We start from the raw sequence: 22,049 nt of genomic DNA, 5'->3' as shown, positions 1-22,049 counted from the left end.
GATGCGCCGAGCAAAGCCGAAGTGAGCCGAAGTTAGCCGAGTCCTAGCATCCTGGTCGCTATGCAAAGCGAGTCAACAGCGATGACGTCACCAAGGGTACCGCGGGTTGCTAGGCAGCGCGGGGAAACAGGATTGCGAGAGACGACGGTAGTAACAGCGGTTACTACCGCTAGCGTTGCTAGCAACACAGCGCCAGGCAACAAGGGTGCTTATTACGTGGCAGTTTTCTGTATTGTCCGATCGAGGCTTCATGAGGCGCAGCGAAGGCTATTCACAGTTAGTCCTCGAGCTACCTCCGAGTTAGTTCCGAGTTAGCCAGCAACCAGTCAGTTGTACTGTGGCATTTGGAGTGTAGTATTTGTGATACTGCAGATAGCAGTAATCGTCAGATTGTAATTTTGGTGATTGTAAGTGCGAATGTGAAATAAAATTCGCTACATCAAATACATCGTGAAGTTATTTGTCGCGTTATACGCCCAATACGTGACAATATATTTCGGGTTTTCAGAATTTACTGACCAGGCCTTGCGGAGAAAATATGAACTTTCCGTGGAGCTAGTAACTTATTTTAGAATTTTGCAAATTTTAAGTACGCGGAAACTGCATGTTAAAATCACTATTTTTGTTAGTTTATAATTAACAGAAGGGAAACATTCACTATAAGTCGATACTGTGGTGAAGTTTTAAATTATTAAATCTGTAAAACAGAAGGACTTCGAAATGGACGCTGCTTCATTGAATATGCAGAATGATAAAAGTCATGACTTCGATCCTTATATAATATTTAGACTACTCAGGGTACATGCAGACACGGAAATAGGAATGTAAAACCCATTAATACTGTTACATGTACAATTGCTAGGCAACAGGTTTGTAAACACGTTCCCGTAGAAGCAAACGCGCTGAACAATAGGACGTCTCCTGCTAGGCAACAGAATTGTAATCTCGCTTCCTTAACAATGGAAGGCGGTGTTTTCCGTGGGGTTCATGCGGGTGAGTTGTCTTGAAGACAATCAGCGCTACAATCTCAGTTCTCAGTAGGAGATAGCCAAGGGAATTTCGTAGTTGAAGAATTAGAAGTAGGCCTGTGAAGAGTTAGCGCGTGATTTAAAGAGGTTATAGTGCAGTGATATCTGGAATGTGACTGTTTTAGTTCCTGTGTTAAAATCCGCTGCCAGGAAACGGATTTCATAACCCCGTCGTTCTATTGTTACGTGCATGTATTACTTAACAACGGCTGTTTCTGTGGCACAGCAGTTCCTGCATGGAGAAAATACGCCACAATATATTACAGCACTCCCATACACCCTTTCTAAACTTTTTGCCCAATAAATAAGCTATTGGTATTTCGAATCACGTGTGGAAAATTTTGAAAATAGTTAGAGAAACTGGGATGACCAAAATGGTTGGACGTATTAAAACTCTAAGTGTACCAATGAGTGATACTTCTAGCAACCAAATAGCTAGATTTATAACTATCGCTTCTGGCTGAGGATAACTAAAAATTGAAACAGCCACTTGATGAATCCCACATAAGGATAACAATATGGCGTAACGCGCAGTTCGCGGATGATGACCAATAAGTGTGTACCATCACCGAAATGACAAGTTACACTGAAACACTTGTCCTTGTTTGATTAAAATCCCACATGGGCTGACCTGAGATTGAAACAGGCCTCCGAAGAGAGACGCAGGCATGAGGCTATTTTAAATTTATTTTAGGAAATAAAACAGTTCTCATATTTCCTACATATTAAAATAAAAAATATTGGGTCAAATTCATACGACTTATTTAGGGAACTGAGATGATGAAAAATTTCCGTGGATTACTTTTAGACGAGATACGAGCAAATATATTTACCGACACCTAAACAAAAGTAATCAAAATAAATACTAGTTGTACGTGTAGAAGGTGCACGAAATCTCAACAGGCCGGGGACTGTCCGAACACCTATAAAACCGTTCTCAATTCATGGATCTGTAAGTCTTGACCTTCTCTGTGTCTAGTGGTCAGAGTTCCTGGCTACATATCTAGAGGTTCCGGGTTCGATTCCCGGGCCTACCAGATTTTCTGAGAAGTAGTTGGTCTGGAACGGGGTCCACTCACTCTCATGGGGATAATTGAGGAGCTATTTCAAGGAAATTGCGTCTCCGATCTAGAAAACCGAAATTAACGACCGTGGGGATCCGTTGTGCTGACCACGTGACACCCTCTATCAGCTAAAGTTGGCACTAACTTCGCCGACAAGCGGCGGTAGGTAATCGGTACAGTTCGCTTGTGGACTACAGGCGACGGAGTTTTTTTTTTTTTTTGGTTTATATTACATTTTGTTTTGTTGGTTCTGATGTCCGGAGACAGGGACGCTACTCTATCGATTGCATCCAAATGAGTAAGTTTTTTACCTAAGGACAGAGGCAGATACCAAACTCTGAAACTTTATTTTAAATAAAAACTCTATGATGTATAATATCCAAAAAGTCAATACATAACTTTTTAAATATATAATCGCCGCGAACCTTTAGATGACTTATAAGCCATCCGAAAGAAATTCATAGGACCTTTCTTCAATATATACACCACCTGAACTTGTAGTATAAACCCTTATGAAACATTCTGTATATATTATTTACTCGTGTATATGAAGAATATCTCTGCCAATATGAAATGGCCGCCACACATTGTAGGAAATAAAGCTGACATTTCTAGGGTAAAGAAACCTGGTCTAAAATCTGTAGTACTGTTAATGATCACGGTTAAGTGTATCATAACTCTCTGCAACAAAAAATGACTCTTCTGTCGTTCTCAACTAATTGTACGTGAAGTTAGAGATAGTGTCACGTAACTTCGAACAAGGCACCGCATTCCTAGTCAAATTCTGCTCATAGCTTGTGGTGGGAGGAGTTTCTTAACATTCGTTCTTCCACTGGCCGCCTGTCACTTCTCACACCCTCCGCCCCCTTGTCTGAAATTTGTCTTCTGCGCATTCAAGGTTACTCTTGACCTTGTTCGAAGTTACGTGGCACTTGCTATATTTATCTTCACGAAAGTAACATAAATTATTTAGCTTGAAAAAATGCAATGTATTTGCGCGCAGGTCCGGGAAGTAACATGGTTATTGCAGCAGTGCGTCCGACTCTCTGTGAGAACTCACTTGTTATAAAGTACGATGTCTGGCCTCCAGATGTGGTCCGATGGCACGTGGAGCATATGCACCCCGCCGTACTCTTTGGGTTCCCACCGCAGCTTGTAATCGTACCATGACTGCTCCACCCACAGGTTCGTAGTCATGATCTGGTTCTTCAGGTTCTGCAACAAGAAGACCACGTGAGAACTTGTATATGTAGACCAATTGCAAGAGAACAAGCCACTGAAACAAGTTTCCATGGAGTGATAGATATTTCCTTGGATACAAAAACGAAAGGTGTTTTCTGTTAGTCCGATCCGACGTTATATAAAATCAGAATGTAGATAGTTATAGTTCATCGCCCGAGTGGAGGCGGGGTAGAATACCTCCACTGTGACCCTGCGAGTCGTAGGAGGCGGTGAAAATGGAAGTCTCAAATCTGAGAGAGTAAAATATGGTCGCGAATACAAAGGGACTCAGACCCGAGAAAGACTGCGCTGGCAAGGACGAGCAGCATATACAAAAGACAGACCCGTCCTCTCGTCAGAGATAGCGCCCCACAAAAAAAGAAGACCGTAACTGCCAAACAGTAATAAATATCTGGTCATGAGTCCCAGATGGGGCTCGACACCAAGACTTACTGTCTGACTGACCGAAAGTCAGTCGCAATGTGACTTTGACTTTGTCTTTGACTTGAGTCATAGTTCATGCATGCTACAAGCAGAAGTCCTAAAAATAATGAGAATGAACATGTTCGCGGTATTGGACAAGGTGAAGCCAGACACAGAAAGTATAAGAGGCTTAAACTTGGCGGTGGTCAAGCTTACAACAGTTCAGATGACTAAGTTTTCGTTGTAGCATAAGATATGTAAGTTAGACATGATCTGCTCTGCAAAGCCTGTACCGACAGAGGACTTGTGTGTAAAACAAAAGGAAGAATTTTCGATAACATGCTATATGTGTTAAATATACACTTGACGAAAGGCCAAGCGTATCAATAAGAGACAAACCCATCTTCTCGTCAGAGAGGATGTTACGTAAGGACTATTACCGCAAGAGTTCAGTTGGAAAAAATCTCTGGTCGTGGGCCTCAAGGGGTCTGACGTCAATACGAACTGATTGGCGGCAAACTGCCAGTCGTAAAGTGACTCTGACTTTGACTATTAGTTCAGCCCCGTGTGGGGCCCTGCAATTCGTAGGAGGAGACGAAAAGTGAGTCCAGTGCCTGGTGGTTTAACTTGGTCACTTTGTTTCTGGGGGATATAAATAAGTTAGCCTCGCTCTCCAGGTTGGGGGAGCCTCGAGTCTGAGACAGCAGAATGTAGACACGAGTCCCGCGGGACTCAGACGCGAGAATAACTTACCTGGCGAGGGTCAGCAGCAATTGTAAACGACAGACCCGTCCTCTCGTCAGAGAGTGCGTCCCGCGTCAACAAACCCGCAACTGTCTGACAGCAATAAAAATGTGGTTGTAAATCCCAGATGGGTGCTTTATTCCAAGACAGACTGGCCGACTGACCGTCAGTCGTAACATAAGACTCAGGACTCAGGACTCAGGACTCAGGACTCAGGACTCAGGACTCAGGACTCAGGACTCAGGACTCAGGACTCAGGACTCAGGACTCAGGACTCAGGACTCAGGACTCAGGACTCAGGACTCAGGACTCAGGACTCAGGACTCAGGACTCAGGACTCAGGACTCAGGACTCAGGACTCAGGACTCAGGACTCAGGACTCAGGACTCAGGACTCAGGACTCAGGACTCAGGACTCAGGACTCAGGACTCAGGACTCAGGACTCAGGACTCAGGACTCAGGACTCAGGACTCAGGACTCAGGACTCAGGACTCAGGACTCAGGACTCAGGACTCAGGACTCAGGACTCAGGACTCAGGACTCAGGACTCAGGACTCAGGACTCAGGACTCAGGACTCAGGACTCAGGACTCAGGACTCAGGACTCAGGACTCAGGACTCAGGACTCAGGACTCAGGACTCAGGACTCAGGACTCAGGACTCAGGACTCAGGACTCAGGACTCAGGACTCAGGACTCAGGACTCAGGACTCAGGACTCAGGACTCAGGACTCAGGACTCAGGACTCAGGACTCAGGACTCAGGACTCAGCCTTAGTTCAGATAAGAATAGAGAGAGATCAGACCAGATCAAAATGGCGCGAGTCTTAAGCAGTCATTTATTGGGAGTTATTATACTTTGTAATTATGAGTAATTGTACAAAAAGTGATCAATAAATCCAGTTAACCAATCCAATACCTCTCTATTAGTCACGCCCATAAACCGACAATATCTTTCAGAGTGCATCATCGTCATCAGACAATGACGTTGATGTTTGAGTCGTCATTGGAAATTAACTAGAATCAATTTTGAATGAACGATGAGAACCCGGGTCTCCATTACGGAGTTCTCAGTGGCATGATGCACACTGAAAGACGTTTCGGTCAGAGAATAAACAATAGCTAACACAAACAGACACATTCCAACGTGATATTTTTATCATCTTAGTTTCTGTCGTCGCCTCGGGCAATGGGTTGTCAGAAGAGAACGTTTCTAGAGACGCAGTGGCTGAAATACAAAAACGAAACTTGGTAAAGTATATTTACATCACACAGTGTTTGCTTGTGTGTAGAATTCATTTCCGGCTATATCTGAATGTGTTTTTCACTTTTCTTTACGAAGGGACTGTCACGACTAAGGACCAGACGAATATTTAGATTAATAACTGCCAATGTTAAAACCCGATGAGAATTAAAAGGGAAATTTTATTTGTTATATATTTTTTATTGCTTGTGGGGTGGGACCAAGTCCCTTGTACTGCGGCCACTTCTGGCCTATTGTACCAGCCCCAGATGATAGGTGAGGGTGATTGTGGATCAATTGGTGGAATGAAGATTGGCAAGGGAAACCCAAGTACTCGGAGAAAAACTGCCCCAGCTCCACTTTGTCCACCACAAATCCCACTTCACTAGGCCTTGGATCGAACCCGGGCCGCCGCGGTGGGAAGCCAGCGACTAACCGCTTGAGCTATGGCGCGGCCTTATTTGTTATATAAGTTTTCGTACTCTGAACTTCCCATGCTTTCAACATATACAAATTCCAGAGCCAACACAACTGTTTATTAACATTCATGTTTCGACCATAAAGGGCCACCCTCAGGTGCTGGAAGTCTCACACACTCAACCACCGAACTGCAACGCTCGCGTTAACATATATATTGATTGATTGATCAGTAACTGTCAGATGACAGGTCCACAGTCTCTTCCAAAACAGTTCCTCCACTTAATGTGATCTTCTGTTTTTGGAAAGAGACTATCCAGGAAAAGTGATAATGTGGTAGTTTTTCCATTTGCTTTCCACATCGCAGTACAACAGCCGTTCAAACCACTCTGGTGACGCCTGTTGCTATACGAACTTGAACCATCTCGAGCATCATTTGTTCTGTGCTTCAAGTCGCTGCTGATGACGCTGCTTCCGGCATCAGTTTTTGGTTTTTGGTGTCTCTCTTCGTCTGATGCCTACCCTTTGACCTGTCCAGCAAGGGAGGCCCTGCCAGTAGCTACGCTACCGCTGGTATAGCTCTCAGGGTCCTTGGCATACTCAAACCCCCTCACCACGATAAGGTGGAGACACCAACGAGGGGGAACATATATATATGGTTCATAAAAGGTTACTTTCTATATTGCATATATTCAATTCATCAACTAGACTTGACTAGACATTGATTCAAACAAGAATCATACTCGTACATGTGATTAAAGAGTAAATATAACAATTAGGTTAAAACTAAATAAAAAATAGATTTTTAAATGATTTTTAAAACGTCGTAAACTGTGACGAGATTCGTGTGACGCACAGCCTTCACCAGAATCTTATATTATTTTCTGTGTCAAATCGCTGTGTTTCTATCATTATGTTAAGTTTCCATAGAGAATTAACTCTTCCTTCTTCATATTGTTGGATGCCAATGGTTAAGGTTTTGTTGTCTCTTTTGTGTGGTGTACTCGTATTCCTTTTCAGTCACATTTGTTATCGAATGACTCGTCGAGGCTGGTTTAACGCCGCATCCTACGAATAACACTCAGAAATAATAAACGTAATTACCGAACTATCACTGATCTCCACACTTTACAGTTCACTACAGCACCCGATAAGCCTTTTTCCAGGCTGGTGTATCTTAGCAAGCCGTTTCTTGGTAACGGCTTCTAATGAAGGAAATTCTTCAGTTTCCGCTCTCAGCTAATCTTGTCGCAGCCGCCCTTACAGAACTCTCGTCAATTCACTGTCAACTGCCAATTCCGGAACTCTCCTTCCAATTCTCTGCTGAAACTGCCAAACTTCTCTTTGCCATTCATTCTCACTTGTCTTCGCACAACTCAACTTTCGACTGTCAATTCTCAACTGAGTCTCTTAATTATTATCAGCTGGCCTGGGGTCCTCGCTGTATAGCCTCGGGACGGACACAACAGAAAATACCGTTTCCATCCTAGCCCCAAAATACCTTGATTGTTGTTCGTGTATTCGTTGTTGCGGGAACGTGCTTACCCTGCCGTTACCTGGTAATGAATATCTACTCTGGTTCTACAATATCGGCTTTTAGGGTCATGTCACAATATTATAATTGCTCATAGAATAGACACTGACACTCCCTCATACGTGATCTATTGCGTAATTTAAGGGCATACAATAGGTTAACACAAAAGGGTTCGTTCATATGGTAACCATAAACGGTGAAATTTAAGTAAAAGCTTTCGTGTCACCGCTACATAACTTCTTTACATATGTAAATGGTTGTACATCCTAGCCAAGGCGGAAGGTTAAGTCGCCAGAAACAAAACTATTCATTCATTTCAGGACTCTGAATTAAATAGCGCTAATGATGCTCACACCCCTGAAGTTCTCACTGAATTCCGTGTTGATGTTGCTGATGCTGATGCTTCAGTCACCATGATGATCTCACAGAATTTCATATAAATAATATAATGAGTTATACTTTTTAACTAAATACCCTGGCTACAATTTTCGTGATTTTCTTCAGTTTCCTCCAAGCTAATTATGAGATATGAAATGATTTCGGAGCTGAATAAGAGGCCTGGGCTCTAAATGGGCTGGAGGAACCACTGAGAAAAATAATAATTGTGAGATATGACACCTGGACAGCAGCTGGCTGAGACAGTGTGACGTCACCACATCTCACAGGGCAGGACAGTAGCCGCCTGGGACTGTACAGTTGAATGTAACGAGTGAACTGGGAACATTCAAGCAGGATCGATGCTTGATGACGTCACTACGGCCCTTCTTCCTGCTGAGACACACGACTCAACACTTGGATCTCGAGCCCAGACTCCGCACTCAGGACTGGCAACATTTCATTTTAAAATTCTGAAGCCCCACAATTTTATTTACGAAAACTATAGAACAGGCGTGGATTCTCAGATCTCGCAACTCAAATTATATTTTCTGTTTCATATTCGGAGGACCAAGGTTGATATCTCTATCATGACTGAAGGTTTCGCGTAGTGCCATAGCTCAAGCAGTTAGTCGCTGACTTCCCACCGCGGCGGCCCGGGTTCGATCCCGGGTCTTATCAAGTGAGATTTGCGGTGGACAAAGTGGCGCTGGGGCGGGTTTTCTCCGAGTACTTCGGTTTCTCCTGCCAATCTTCATTCCACCAAGTCCTCCATCATCATAATCACCCGGGGCAGGTACAATAGACTAATCAGTGGCCGCCGTGCCGAGTGGACCCAGTTAGACTCCACCCCTCACTAAGCGAATTAAAAAAAGAAGGTTTTGCGTAATTTCTGTAATTTCCGCAGGTAAATTTTGAGGCTTATTACCTCAACTTGGACCATGGGCGCTTCCTTCCCCTTCGTCTGCAATTCTCTATTCACTAGTTATCCCACTATTTCAGCCTACGTAGACAAAGCTACTGAAAACGTCGTTCAATAAACAATATAGAAATAAATCTACTTACGCTATTGATATTGCAGCTTCCCCTCTCGTAGTAGAGGCCATGTGTAACTCATGTCCAGTGCTGGCTCACCGAGGACCTGTTCTCTTTTGGTGAATACACAGACTTCAAGTTTCCTAGTGAGCCTCCTCTGTTCTTGCGGTAGGGACATTGTTTCAGAGCGTTTTCCATAGCCAGATTACATAGTATCTAATAGCAGTTTGACCGATGCATTTGAAAGGATCCGGAAGGAAACGATCACCCCCAAACGCCTCATTATCCCAGATATTTTAATGAAAGAACTGAGGAAATACACGAAAAATATCAGTGAAGATCATAAGTGTACTGGAAGAGACTCACAGGGTTTTCTCCTGTGTAACACCGCTGAACTCAGCTGTTTCCTGCTGATGATTTATATTCTTACCCATTGTACTGTGGCGTGTAGGCCCATTTCTAGGCGACGAACGCAAAAAGTATTAGACAATGACCGCTGTTAAGTAACGGCCTGTAAACAACGGCCGTCGCTAGGTAATGACTACAACACACACGCAACACTACAAGAGCTACTGGAAGCGATGTTCTCTATGCAGTCCGTACCTAAGAGTCTTGAGATGACAGCTAAGACGAGTAGGAGGTTGGTGTGAGTTGGCCGTCAGCCTGCGAGTCAGTGGAGTGCAGTGAGTCGGTTGATGAGTGAGTCAGATAACCGTTGGGGCACAGTTGTGCCCCAACAGTTGAGCCATTCCTGTGAGAAGCTGGTAGCTGAGGCACGGGGATAATTCGGGTACCCAGAGGAATGGGATCGTCCGCCGTTGGAAGCTGTTACCAGACAACGACTGGTGAAGACACAGCAAACTGAGAAAACTTAGTACATGCTGTAGTGAAATGTAGAGTGTGTAGAGCTATAGTTTCTGGTATTTACGATCTGTAAGTGTTCAATAAATCCTATCATCAATCCAAACCCCCCCTACAGTCACTCATACGCGTGGCAGTGTTATGATCCTTACAATAGGAGTCCTCTTATTTTAGAATCTTTCGTCTTATGTTCGTTATTTAAAGACGCCTTTCGTCAGTCTCGAGACCATATACCATATATAATAAGATGATTAATGAATTTGATGCAATTGGTGAAATTATAATTGCTAGGGACAACTGAAGTACTCAAAGAAAACCTGCTCGAGTACCCCATTTTCCCCCATAAATTTCACGTGATTTCGCTTGGTATCGAATCCGGGCCACTAGCCGCCTGATTTATGGAACAGCTGGTATTTTGAAATCAGTTTCTACGAGGGGCAGCGGATCGATCCGTGATAACTAGAACGTGAAAAGGAACTTTTGTCTTCATAACTGACCATCACGAGGGAAGTGCGTGAAATAAGTGAGAATATTTCTGCATATCGGGCGGAGTGTGGCGTTTAAGAGAAGCTCCACTTTAATAATTAGGCTGCACCGACAGCAAATCCATCCAGAGATCTGCGGTGGACATTTCAATCTCAATTTATCCGGTGTGTCCACTCCGAGCGATCATGTAGTCGGATTCGACCGGCTATATGTACTAAAATAGCAAGAAGTTCTGGGAAGAACTGCAAATTGAATATTTGATACGAACATTTGAGAGGCTTTAGGGTAACACTGATGATAGGCTTTTATTACGTATGACGTTGAGATGACCTCGGGTGGCATGATATACATACCAGGTTTCATCATCATCATCATCTGTTCAGATACAAAACAATTTGAGAGGCTGAAGTGCAAATATTACGGAGAAGAGAGATTTATGAAATATGCCTTGAGACGGCTTCGCGTAGCGTGATAAACAATTTTCATAAGGATTGATACAAGCGTTGAAGCAATATTAAGGTTTTGCCTCAGCAATCAGAGACGCTGGAATATTGGTATTATTGATGGACTGCATTTATGAGTTACGCCGTTGAGATGAAATTAGGTACCTTGATATACATAATAAGTTTCATAAAAATTGGCTCAAGAATTCAAAATTTGACAGGGACTGTATAGAGACACATAGACAGAGCAGAGCAGGGTGATCTCATAAGCTTACTTTTTTTTTCAAAATAAGAAAAGTAGGTCAATTTAAATCATAACGAAGAAATTAATAAATTGTACTCTTCTCCAAGTATAATTAGAATCATCAAGTCAATGAGGATGAGATAGGCAGAGCGTGTAGCATGAATGGAGGAGAAGAGGAATGCATAAAGGATACTGGTGGGAAAGTCAGAAGAAAGAGACAACTGGGAAGACCAAGGCGTAGGTGGGTGGGCAATATTAAAATGGATCTTCGAGAGATAGGTTGAGGTGGTATGGATTGGATTGATCTGGCTCAGGATAGGGACCAGTGGAGGGCCCTTGAGAACACGGTAATTAACCTTTGGGTTCCATCAAATTCTGGGAAATTCTTGAGTATCTGCACAATTGGCAGCTCCTCCAGAAGGGCTCAGGTCCATGAGTAAATAAGTATTTTATTATTATTATTATTATTATTATTATTGGAGGTGGTGGTTTTCCCCATACACCGCGACCAATGGTCTATTGTACGTCCCCCTGTGATATTCTACCAGTCTCTATACCCTACCGGTACTGTTGCGTGCCATCAGTCCCGACTCCGCCAGCGAGTTCGGCCTCTACTGGCTCAGCGTTATCTAGATGCTTCCCCCATCTACCAGAGGCGTTAGAGACTATTGTCGGGCGGGAAATGTCCTTATAATTTGACTCAGAGGTCTCCTTGAGAAGTGCCGTAAAGCTACGACACGGGACCCAAGGCTTAAAGTCCCTCCCGGAGGACTTGTTCCCTGAATTTTTCCGCCCTTAAAAATTCCACGACCTCCGCGGGTTTGAACCCGCGTACCTTGAGTCATGAGGTGGGAACGTTACCCCTAGACTACGGATGCCGCTTAAGTAAGTAAATAAGGAAGTATAAATAAATATTTGTGAGTGTACATGATCACAAGAGAATGAAGTACATCTTTACCTCATCATTGCAGTATACTGGATCTTATGTTCAAAGTAAAATGGACACAAAAATCGCCCTACCGGAAATTTCACGGAATATACAGGAACTTCCTTCTATAAAATGGCTTGTCAAGGAACGTGGTGCCCTCAGAGATGTTCTAGACAATTATGTAAACGGTTTGAAGCTTTCGAGACGGTAATATAAAACAGAGTCTTCTCAGAGGGCCAGCTATGTCAATGGGGAATTAATGTCCGGCGTTTCAGAGGCATTTTACTGATAGAGAGATCTTACACATTGCGTACTTCACTTTGACATCGCCGATTGCACGAGACTTTATTGGATTACATCATTAGTTAGTTAGTTATTTAGAGAGGGTGGGTTTCCCCATGCACCGCGACCAGTTTGATCTATTGTGCTTCCTTCTATGATATTCTACCAGCCTCTTTACCCTACCGATAAATGGTGCGTACCATCAGTCCCGCCGAGCAAGCGAGTTCGGCCACTTGCTTAGCGGTGTCTATAATGCTTCCCCCATCAATCAGAGGCCTTAGAGACTATTGTTGGGCGGGAAACGTCCTGGAATTTGGCTCAGTGATCCCCTTTGGGGATATGAGGTTCTTTGACGTGCCGCAAAGTTACGACACGGGACACACAGCTTAAAGTCCCTCCCGGAGGACTTGAGCACAATGGCTAAAATTTTAGACAGATTCTTAATATCTCTGTAGTGGAGAACATGATGGGAAAAAATGGTACAAACCTACGTGTATTTACTTAATGTTTCCACAAAACACGTTCCTTTCTCCATGGATTTTCTTTTTTCTAAGAAAGCCAACTTTGAATTCGAAAGCTCATACATAGAGGTCAGCACTAGCTCTACACAGAAGAGACTATGTACATTGCAAAGAACCATTCCTAGAAATGAGGCGATGCTATTCAGTTTTGGTACCTCGGTAAAGATTTTTGGATGAAGAAAGCAGTCTTCTGGGATGTGACGCCGTGTAGATATTATGTTAGCTGATGTTTCGGAGGAACGTATCACCTCTATCTTCAGGGTAGAAGAAAAAAGAAGAAAATCCGCAAAAGATAAACCAGCGTGAGCAGGTACTAACATACTAGCACATGGTTCATCGCTCGCTGATTTTCTTCTTTTTTCTTCTATCCTGAAGATAGAGGTGATACGTTCCTCCGAAACATCAGCTAACACAATATCTACATGGCTCCACATCCTAGAAGACTGTTCTCTTCAAGATAATATTTAGTTCAAATCTCAGTAAAAATGTGTTAAAGAATATTGCATTGTGGTATGTTTACCGGTGTTCAGAGGTACGTGCTTTATCCATCTTCTTACTACTGGTTGATGGTATCTTTGACCCAAAATTGGGACATTTCCGAAATATCGATATAATTCTACCAGACTACACTGCGTCACAACCCTGACGATAGTGATCTTATTTAAAATTGTAAAAAGATTATTTCTTTTGAAATGTCGTGCATTGTGGTTTTGTAGATATTTAAGGACGTTTCGTAGGATTTTGTTCCCACTAACTTAAGAGTAGATAAAAATTTCACGGAACTATATTACTGCGGTGTTACATGACTAATCTATAGTGAATTTTATGTGTAATGGATTATTTTCTCCTTGCTGTCACATTGAGGAATTGTCAATCGTGCTTCAAATATAAACATCACTGTAATACCTTCCTGCCTTCTCAACAAAGGAATACATTGTAACCCTCAGAACAGATTTATTGATGTGAATTCACCGCGCTTGTTCCTTATATATAAATCCAGCCTTCAGAAAAATCCAATCATCCGAAAGACGATGAGATATAAGATTTCCAATAATACGACGTCATCTTATCGGACGTCCGTATGAGAAGATTCGGATGTTATTCTCCATCATGCATTGCTCTCAGAATAAAGGAAAACAGCCGATATTGTACATAGGGATTCTGGCTATAATAATCATAGTTTCTATAAATGAAGCTGGAAACTTGCGTGATTCAGTTGAGTCCCACAAAGAAAGGAAATAAAGACGTGCTGCACAACTATGACAAAATAATAAGTGCATTTTCGGTGTTTGGATTATTTGAACAAAAATGAACGAATCATATATTTTGAAAAGATGATGGATAGAATATTCGTACAGCAAATAACATTAAGACTTCGGTTTACACAAATATTTTTAGTAATATTTGAGCTCAAGGCCGCGCCTAAGCTCAAGCGGCTAGTCGCTGGCTTCCCACCGCGGCGGCCCGGGTTGGATCCCGGGTCTCCTCAAGTGTGATTTGTGGTGGACAAAGTGGAGCTGGGGGCAGGTTTTCTCCTAGTTCTTCGGTTTCCCCTGCCAATCTTCATTCCACCAATTGCTTCACAATCACCCTCTCCTATCATCTGGGGCTGGTAAAATAGACCAGAAGTGGCCACAGTACGAGGGACTTAGTCCCACCCAACTAGCAATAAAAAAATAGTCCCAGTTTGAAGAGGTGTCCTTTGAGGTGAAAGTGTCCTGCAGCTGGTTCCTGTTTAACTTCATCTACCAGTCAGTTCCTCAATGTCGCAGGCTTCATAACTTTAACTACATAACGACTACTATATAATCCCAATATTTTACAATTCGGTAATGATGTAACATGAATTCTATTGCCTAGCTGCATTAGCCGTAACTGCATACTCATCCCTCAAATGCTTATAAGATGACTGGATGTAATTAATGACTAATGCAGTAATTGTACCTTCCATGTGTCATTAAAATTGAACAGAGCGGTCGCCCACGTATTTGACGGTAAAGAGAAATGAACGAGTATAAGATGGATCTAACAGAATTATAACGGCAGAAAGTCTGGTTTGATTTAAAACAAGGTACACTACTTGTTTAAAAAAATTAATTTATTGCTCATTTCCTGCTCTGTATTCACTTACTGTTTTAATAATGTGGAGGAATGTATTTGCAAAGAATTTTTTTCCATGGCACTACAGCCCCAGTGGGCCTAGGCCTACCTCCATGAATTTCTCTGCCGTTTTTCTAGATCATACACCTTCGGTAGGACTCCTTGGGCGGGTGATCAGCTCGTCGCAAGGCCTCTACCTGTACTCAAATATAGAAAAACGCACACAAACATCCATGCCTTGAGTGGAATTTCAACCCACGACCTTCAAAGCGAGCGAAGACAGTACATGCCTCAGACCGCTCGGCTACCGTGACCGGCAGTGTATAAGAATAATATATAAGAATTCAGTTCGTACCTCACAGGAAACAGAACCGAACCCACGATCCCGGCTTCCAAGCGAGCGAAGACAGTGCATGCCTTAGACCGCTCGGCTACCGTAACCGGCAGTGTATAAGAATTCAGTTCGTGCCTCACAGGAAACCGATCCGAACCCACGATCCCGGCTTCCGAGCGAGCGAAGACAGTACATGCCTTAGACCGCTCGGCTACCGTGACCGGCAGTGTATAAGAATAATATATAAAAATTCAATTCGGCTACCGTGACCGGTGTTTCAAAGAATTAGTTTTGCTTTTTCTGAATACTTTTAGGCATACAATTCATCTACATAATGTATACCAAAATGTTCTGGGAAGAACTAATCGCCTACTTTCCTTTGATATGACATGGAACTCATAGAAAACCAAAATCTTATGGGGAATGAACAGGAACAAAGACTGCAATTTAATATTACTTGTATAAGTTTCCTAACAAAAAATTAGTTGGGATAAACCAACAGATATCAAGGTGAGTTAATTAACCTCGAAAGCCTAAAAAATTAGCGACATACACAGACGTATCAGACAGACGGACATGCAGACAGACAGTGACGGATACAGAGACGGGCAGCAAGTTGATTTCATAAGCATCATTATAGTTTTTCCAATACAAGGAAATAGCTTAAAAATCAAGTTCTGATTGCGTCTTTATTACAAATACTTAGCAGTTAATGCTGTTTACATACATACTCTCCTTTTATTCTGAGGATCATACGAACTAACTCCCTGGCTTTAGTCCGCAAGTGAACTATACCGACCGAGCGACCGCCGCTTGTCAGCGAAGTTAGTTCCAAATTTAACGGACAGAGGGCGTCGAGTGTTCAGCCCAACAAATACCCACGGATGTTAATTTCGGTTTTGTAGACCGGAGCCGCTATTTCCTTCAAACAGTTCCTCAATTATCCTCACGAGACTGAGTGGACCCCGTTCCAGGCCCACAACTTCTCAGAAAATCTGGTAGCGCCGGGAATCGAACCCCGGATCTCAGAATCTGTAGTCAGGAACTCTGACCACGAGACCACAGAGGCGGTCTCTGAGAATGGTACGAGCAAATAAATAAGAAGGCAGGCATAGCAACAACTGGGTTTTAAAGGCTTAGGATGAGAGAGGTGTGAAGGATTCATTCGTTAGTATGGCTGAGGGACGCTTGGTATAAAAAGCAAACACAGTTCCTCTGTGACATGTTTTACATACATATTTACATGTAACTTCAATGCAAACAGCTGCATTAGGCAAATTCTTCTTTGGGGATTGAAAACACACGCCTAAGGGAGGCAGAAAATTTCCTTTTCTTTCGCTCATATATATTAAACATTTTCCATTTTCTTCCGTTTTCATTTGTTCTTCGTGCGTACTGTCTCAAGTGAACACACAAAATGGAGGCTATTATTAATCTTCTAAGGTTTCGTTTCCCAAGTTGCTAAACTGATTTACATTAAAGTTGTATGGGGAACGCAGAAGGATTATCAACCGGTCCACTGAGATATTCTGCTGTTATTATGATGACGTCATATCTGAGCTCGCGCAGTTCTTAATCAGAGATATTACGTCATTATCCGATCGTAATGCGCATGAGCCATAAATCAACAAATTAACATTCACTCCCCGACAAATAATATATATCATAGTATTTGAGTATTTGAAGAAATTTTTTTCCCAGACTGAATTATATAGTGTGACGTGTTGCGCTATGCAGGACACCCCTCCCCCGGCCAGCAGTGACGTAACACCATCAGAGCGCTGTCGTTACTAGGGTAGCAGGCAAGTCGACACTACTTCCCTTACCCCGCCAGCGGTGACGTGACCAAGGTACGCCGCAGTTGCTAGGCAGCCGTAAACAACTCCCGACAGCGTTGTCGGTAACACCTCTAAACACGGCGCCAGCCAACAGTGGTGCCTATGACGTGGCTGTTTTCTGTGTTGTCCGGAACGGGGCTAAATAAGGAGCAGGGAAGACTATTCACAGTTATTTCTCAAGTTCTCAAGGCAGCAGTTCACGAGTTACGAGTTGTAGTCTAGCAGGCCAAGTAAATGTGATACTGCCAATGGCAGTAATTGTGGTTCTGTAAATTGTGTGATTGTAAGAGCGAATGTGAAACAAAATTCATTATATCAAATACGGCGTGAAGTTATTTGTCGCGTATACACCCAACACGTGACAATTTGGTGTCAGAATTACTCTTCTAGTTCCATAATCCTAGTAAAATATTGTCACGTGTTGGGTGTATAACGCGACAAATAACTTCACGCCGTATTTGATATAATGAATTTTGTTTCACATTCGCTCTTACAATCACACAATTTACAGAACCACAATTACTGCCATTGGCAGTATCACATTTACTTGGCCTGCTAGACTACAACTCGTAACTCGTGAACTGCTGCCTTGAGAACTTGAGAAATAACTGTGAATAGTCTTCCCTGCTCCTTATTTAGCCCCGTTCCGGACAACACAGAAAACAGCCACGTCATAGGCACCACTGNGACTCAGAAGTGAATACCAGGAATCTTCCTGGGGGTAAAGGGCGGTCGGCGCGTGAGGCAGACAATCTAACGGCAATCTGTGAGCCGATTTTATGGAAAATGTAGGAGCCTTGGCCCTAGGGCCCCCACGGCCTGTTAAAGGGTTACCTTCACAGTTTACATTTTCTCTAGTTTAATTTACGAAGTTGTCAGTTTCCAGACCGTGGAGCGTCGAATGATAGAACTGGAAAGTGCTACTTTGTCCATCGCGAAACTAATATGAAGTGAACTCGGATTCAACCTACGGCTGCGTGCTGAAGATCCAGCCTCTCACATCTGCGAAAGTTTACTTTAGCTTGTATGTATGTATGTATGTGTAAGGGTGGGCCATAGCAATTTAGCCCTTGCACCGCGACCATCACTGGTCTATTGTGCCTTCTCTTTTGTTTAACCCTTTATAAATCCTACACTTCGGATGAAATGTAGGACCTTATTAATGGAGGCGTCATAATAGTTACTTTTCTTTTTAATTCGCTTAGTGGGAGGGGGTGGAGTACAACTGGGTCCACTCTGCACGGCGGCCACTGATTGGCCTATTGTAGCCTGCTCTCGGTGATTATGATGATTGATAATTTGGTGGAATGAAGATTGGCAGGGGAAACTGAAGTACCCGGAGAAAACCCGCCCCAGCGTCACTTTGTCCACCACAAATCCCACTTGACCAGACCCGGGATCGAACTGGACCGCCGCGGTGGGAAGCCAGCGACTAACCGTTTGAGCTATAGCGCGGCCATAATAATCACTTAGTTCAATGAAGTCTATTTCCTTCCGGCTTTCCCACCAATATCCTATACGCATTCCTCTTCTCCCCTATTCGTGCTACATGCCCTGCCCATCTCATCCTCCTTGACTTGATCATTCTAATTATACTTGAAGAAGAGTACAAGTTATGAAGCTCCTCATAATGCAGTTTTCTCCAACCTCCTGTCACTTCATCTCCCTTCAGTCCAAATATTCTCCTCAACACCCTGTTCTCAAACACCCTCAGTCTATGTTCCTCCCTTAATGTCAGAGACCAAGTTTCACACCCATACAGAACCACAGGCAACATATAGTTTGTATATTCTAATTCTTAAATTTTTGGACAGCAGACGAGAAGACAAAAAGTTCTGAACTGAATGGTAGCAAGCATTAATCTTATTACATTTCTCTAGCTAATTACAAACATACTCATAATCATTTCGGGTCATACAAACTGAGGTTCCTCTATCTCTGTTCGGAAGGTGCAATCCGTTAATACACAAAGTTCTCACATTCACTGTTTGGACTTTGAGAGTCTGAAAATGTTCTCCTGTTCCGAATAGCTTTGATAAGCGCTTTGACAATATTAATTACAACGTTCAGTTCAATGTTATACGGGTGCTCTTCAATATTCTGACCGTTGTTATAAAGCCGTTAACCCTTCAAAGACCAACGGCTATATATGTACCACCCGCTTTGATATAATAAAATTTTGTGGTTCTGCCTACAGAGAGAATTTGCGTGGTTCCCATGGTTCTCAAAATAAAAATTAATTTTCCTCCCAACAAAGAGCTCTAACCGGCTGATCCCCTCATATACGAGTATGTCGTTCAGAAAGAACGTGAAATTCTATACATGAATTGAAGTTCCTTTTTATACTGCCTCTGTGGTCTAGTGGTCAGAGTTCCTGGCTACAGATCTAGATGTTCCGGGATCGATTCCCGGCCCTATCAGATTTTCTGAGAAATAGTGGGTCTGAAACGGGGTCCACTCAGCCTCGTGATGATAACTGAGGAGCTATTTCAAGGAAATAGCTGCTCCGGTTTAGAAAACCGAGGTTAACGGCCGTGGGGATCCATTACGCTGACCACGCGGCATCCTTTATCCTCAAACGTTGACAACTTCGCCGACAAGCGGCGGTTGCTCGGTCGGTAAAGTCAGCTTGCGGACTAAAACCACGGAGTTTGTTTTGCTTGTTATAAGGCTGCATGGTGGCGGCAGAAAAATAAACAACTTTTCATTTAAACCTACACTAAGTCGTAAAATATTGAGATGGAATCACGAAGACATTCACTACATATTTCGCCGAGTGTAGCAACATTTTCCGAAGACAATATAAATTTTATCTACTTAATTAGTTGAAAAAAATGTGCTTATATTGTCACATATTCCGGGTTTGCGTGACGAATAATAGTGGGTTCTGGATTTGATGACTGGATATATTGCCACTTCTTTACAATTGACAAGAGTTCACACATTGAGTTCCTTTTTAACGACGTCTGTTTGACTAACCTCTGTGGAGAATGTCTCACTGCCGCTTGAATCTACTACTACTTCAACTCACGAAACCACTGCCTTCAATAACTTGCACCGCCCCCAAATGTTCCGCTCTAGTCTTCACGAATGCGTTGTCTCGGAAACTGTTTGTTAATTCCCAAGCACCCGTTTGGTTTTCTAAATGTTTACAACTTTCAGTGTCCGTATGCGTGAAAAACGTGTTTCCTAATTAGTTTGTTTCCAAGAATAAATCCCTCCTCGGCAACAGGGAAACTGCCCTGCCCATATGCCACAATATTTTTAATAGTAGAGGAGGCACGCGGTAGCGTAGTTGGTTGAGGGGCTATGCTACAAGCCGGAAGGTCGCGGGTTCAAATCCCAATGAGGTCATTGGATTTTTTTCAATTGACCTAATCCTCCCAGCCGCACTATCGCCCTGGGGTCGACTCAGCCTCTAACAGAAATGAGTACCAGGAATTAATTAAATAATTTTCCTGTGGAGTAAAGCGCGACCGGCGCGTAAGGCTGCCAACCTTACCGCCACCTTTCAGCCAATTGCCTAGATAAGGTGGAACCCTCAACCTCTCACAACCCTATGGGCCTTGACGGCCTGTTCCAGGAATAGCTTTATTTTTTTTTTTACTTTATGGAAATCCTATATATAAGTATCCTGTTGCAGTCCTATACCCAAAACTGTACTACACAGTCCGTCAACAGTGCAATAAATTGTAAGATTTGAGGCTTTCACGGCGGTGACTATGAAGAAAGCAGTCTTCTGGGATTTGGCACCGTGTATATGTGGTGTTAACCGACGTTTCGGAGGAACGTATCGCCCCCATCTTCAGGGCTGAAGAAGTATAAGTAAATCTGCAAGCGACAACACCGTGAGACACGGTCATCGGTTAACACCACATATACACGGTGCCAAATCCCAGAAGACTGCTTTCCTCAGTGCAATAAATTGTTCCTTCTTTCTTTCACTTTCACTTTCGACACATGTTTAGGCCCTAAATGGCCATCTTCAGGTGTCTTACTACTGCTACACTGCACTAATATTGTCCATTCGTCGCATATGTGACTGCGCACTTCATGATTAAAAACGTCATACACGTTGTCAATTGGTAGGCACTAAAATAGCACACTCTGTAGTTCACTTAATTTAGATCAAATAAGATATATTAATTACAAGTATCATGTTTTTGGACACTGTTCATCGTCTTGTCTATATTTAAAACCCGTCCTGTTTATTTTTCAAAACACAACGTTTCGGAGACTGGATTCTGTCTCCGTCCTCAGGTCCGGAGATTGGGACTAGCTCTATTTATTGGGCGCAACTGAGTAGGTTTACCTGAGGATGGAGACAGAATCCAGTCTCCGAAACGTTGTGTTTTGAAAAATAAACAGGACGGGTTTTAAAAATAATCAAGACGATGGACAATGTCCCAAAACATAATATTTTTAACAATATGTACCATTGTCACAAACTCTTAGATCTTAATTAAAATCAATTTTATTATGGAAATATCCGCAATTCCCTTAGAGTACGTTGCGGTCCTCTTGCGGTACGCGACCCACATGCTCTAGACAGAAGCCCTTGGTTGTAAATTTGGGAATTATTGTATTCAGCTCCTGGTTTTGGTTCACGAAATGAGAACTTACATTCTATTTTGATGGCATATAGGAGAATAAAGTGAGGGAAAATGGAATACCCGCTGACTATAAGAAACTAATAAAAAATATTGGTCTGTAAACTTGAGAAATGCCGGTCACGGTAGCCGAGCGGTCTAAGGCATGCACTGTCTTCGCTCGCTCGGAAGCCGGGATCGAGGGTTCGGATCTGTTTCCTGTGAGGTACGTACTGAATTCTTATATATTATTCTTATACACTGCCGGTCACGGTAGCCGAGCGGTCTAAGGCATGCACTGTCTTCGCTCGCTCGGAAGCCGGGATCGAGGGTTCGGATCTG

The 22,049-nt window shown here is 43.0% G+C and overlaps 1 protein-coding gene across 4 annotated transcripts in view; it reads right to left on the bottom strand.

The window, feature by feature from the left end:
• The window catches only part of LOC111868236 (acetylcholine receptor subunit alpha-like), a 143,626-nt gene that overhangs the window by 86,273 nt on the left and 35,304 nt on the right, over positions 1-22,049 (bottom strand). For all 4 annotated transcript variants that reach the window (XM_023858692.2, XM_023858691.2, XM_023858693.2 and 1 more), the window contains exon 2: positions 3,153-3,307. In XM_023858692.2, coding sequence (XP_023714460.1) covers positions 3,153-3,307 — 155 coding nt within the window. The remainder of the gene's footprint in view (positions 1-3,152; positions 3,308-22,049) is intronic.

The sequence above is a fragment of the Cryptotermes secundus genome, unplaced genomic scaffold (assembly GCF_002891405.2).
Source record: "Cryptotermes secundus unplaced genomic scaffold, Csec_1.0 scaffold364, whole genome shotgun sequence".
NCBI classification, from domain to species: domain Eukaryota; kingdom Metazoa; phylum Arthropoda; class Insecta; order Blattodea; family Kalotermitidae; genus Cryptotermes; species Cryptotermes secundus.
The sequence above is the reverse complement of the archived record's forward strand: the minus strand, read 5'-3'. Positions and strand labels throughout refer to the sequence as shown.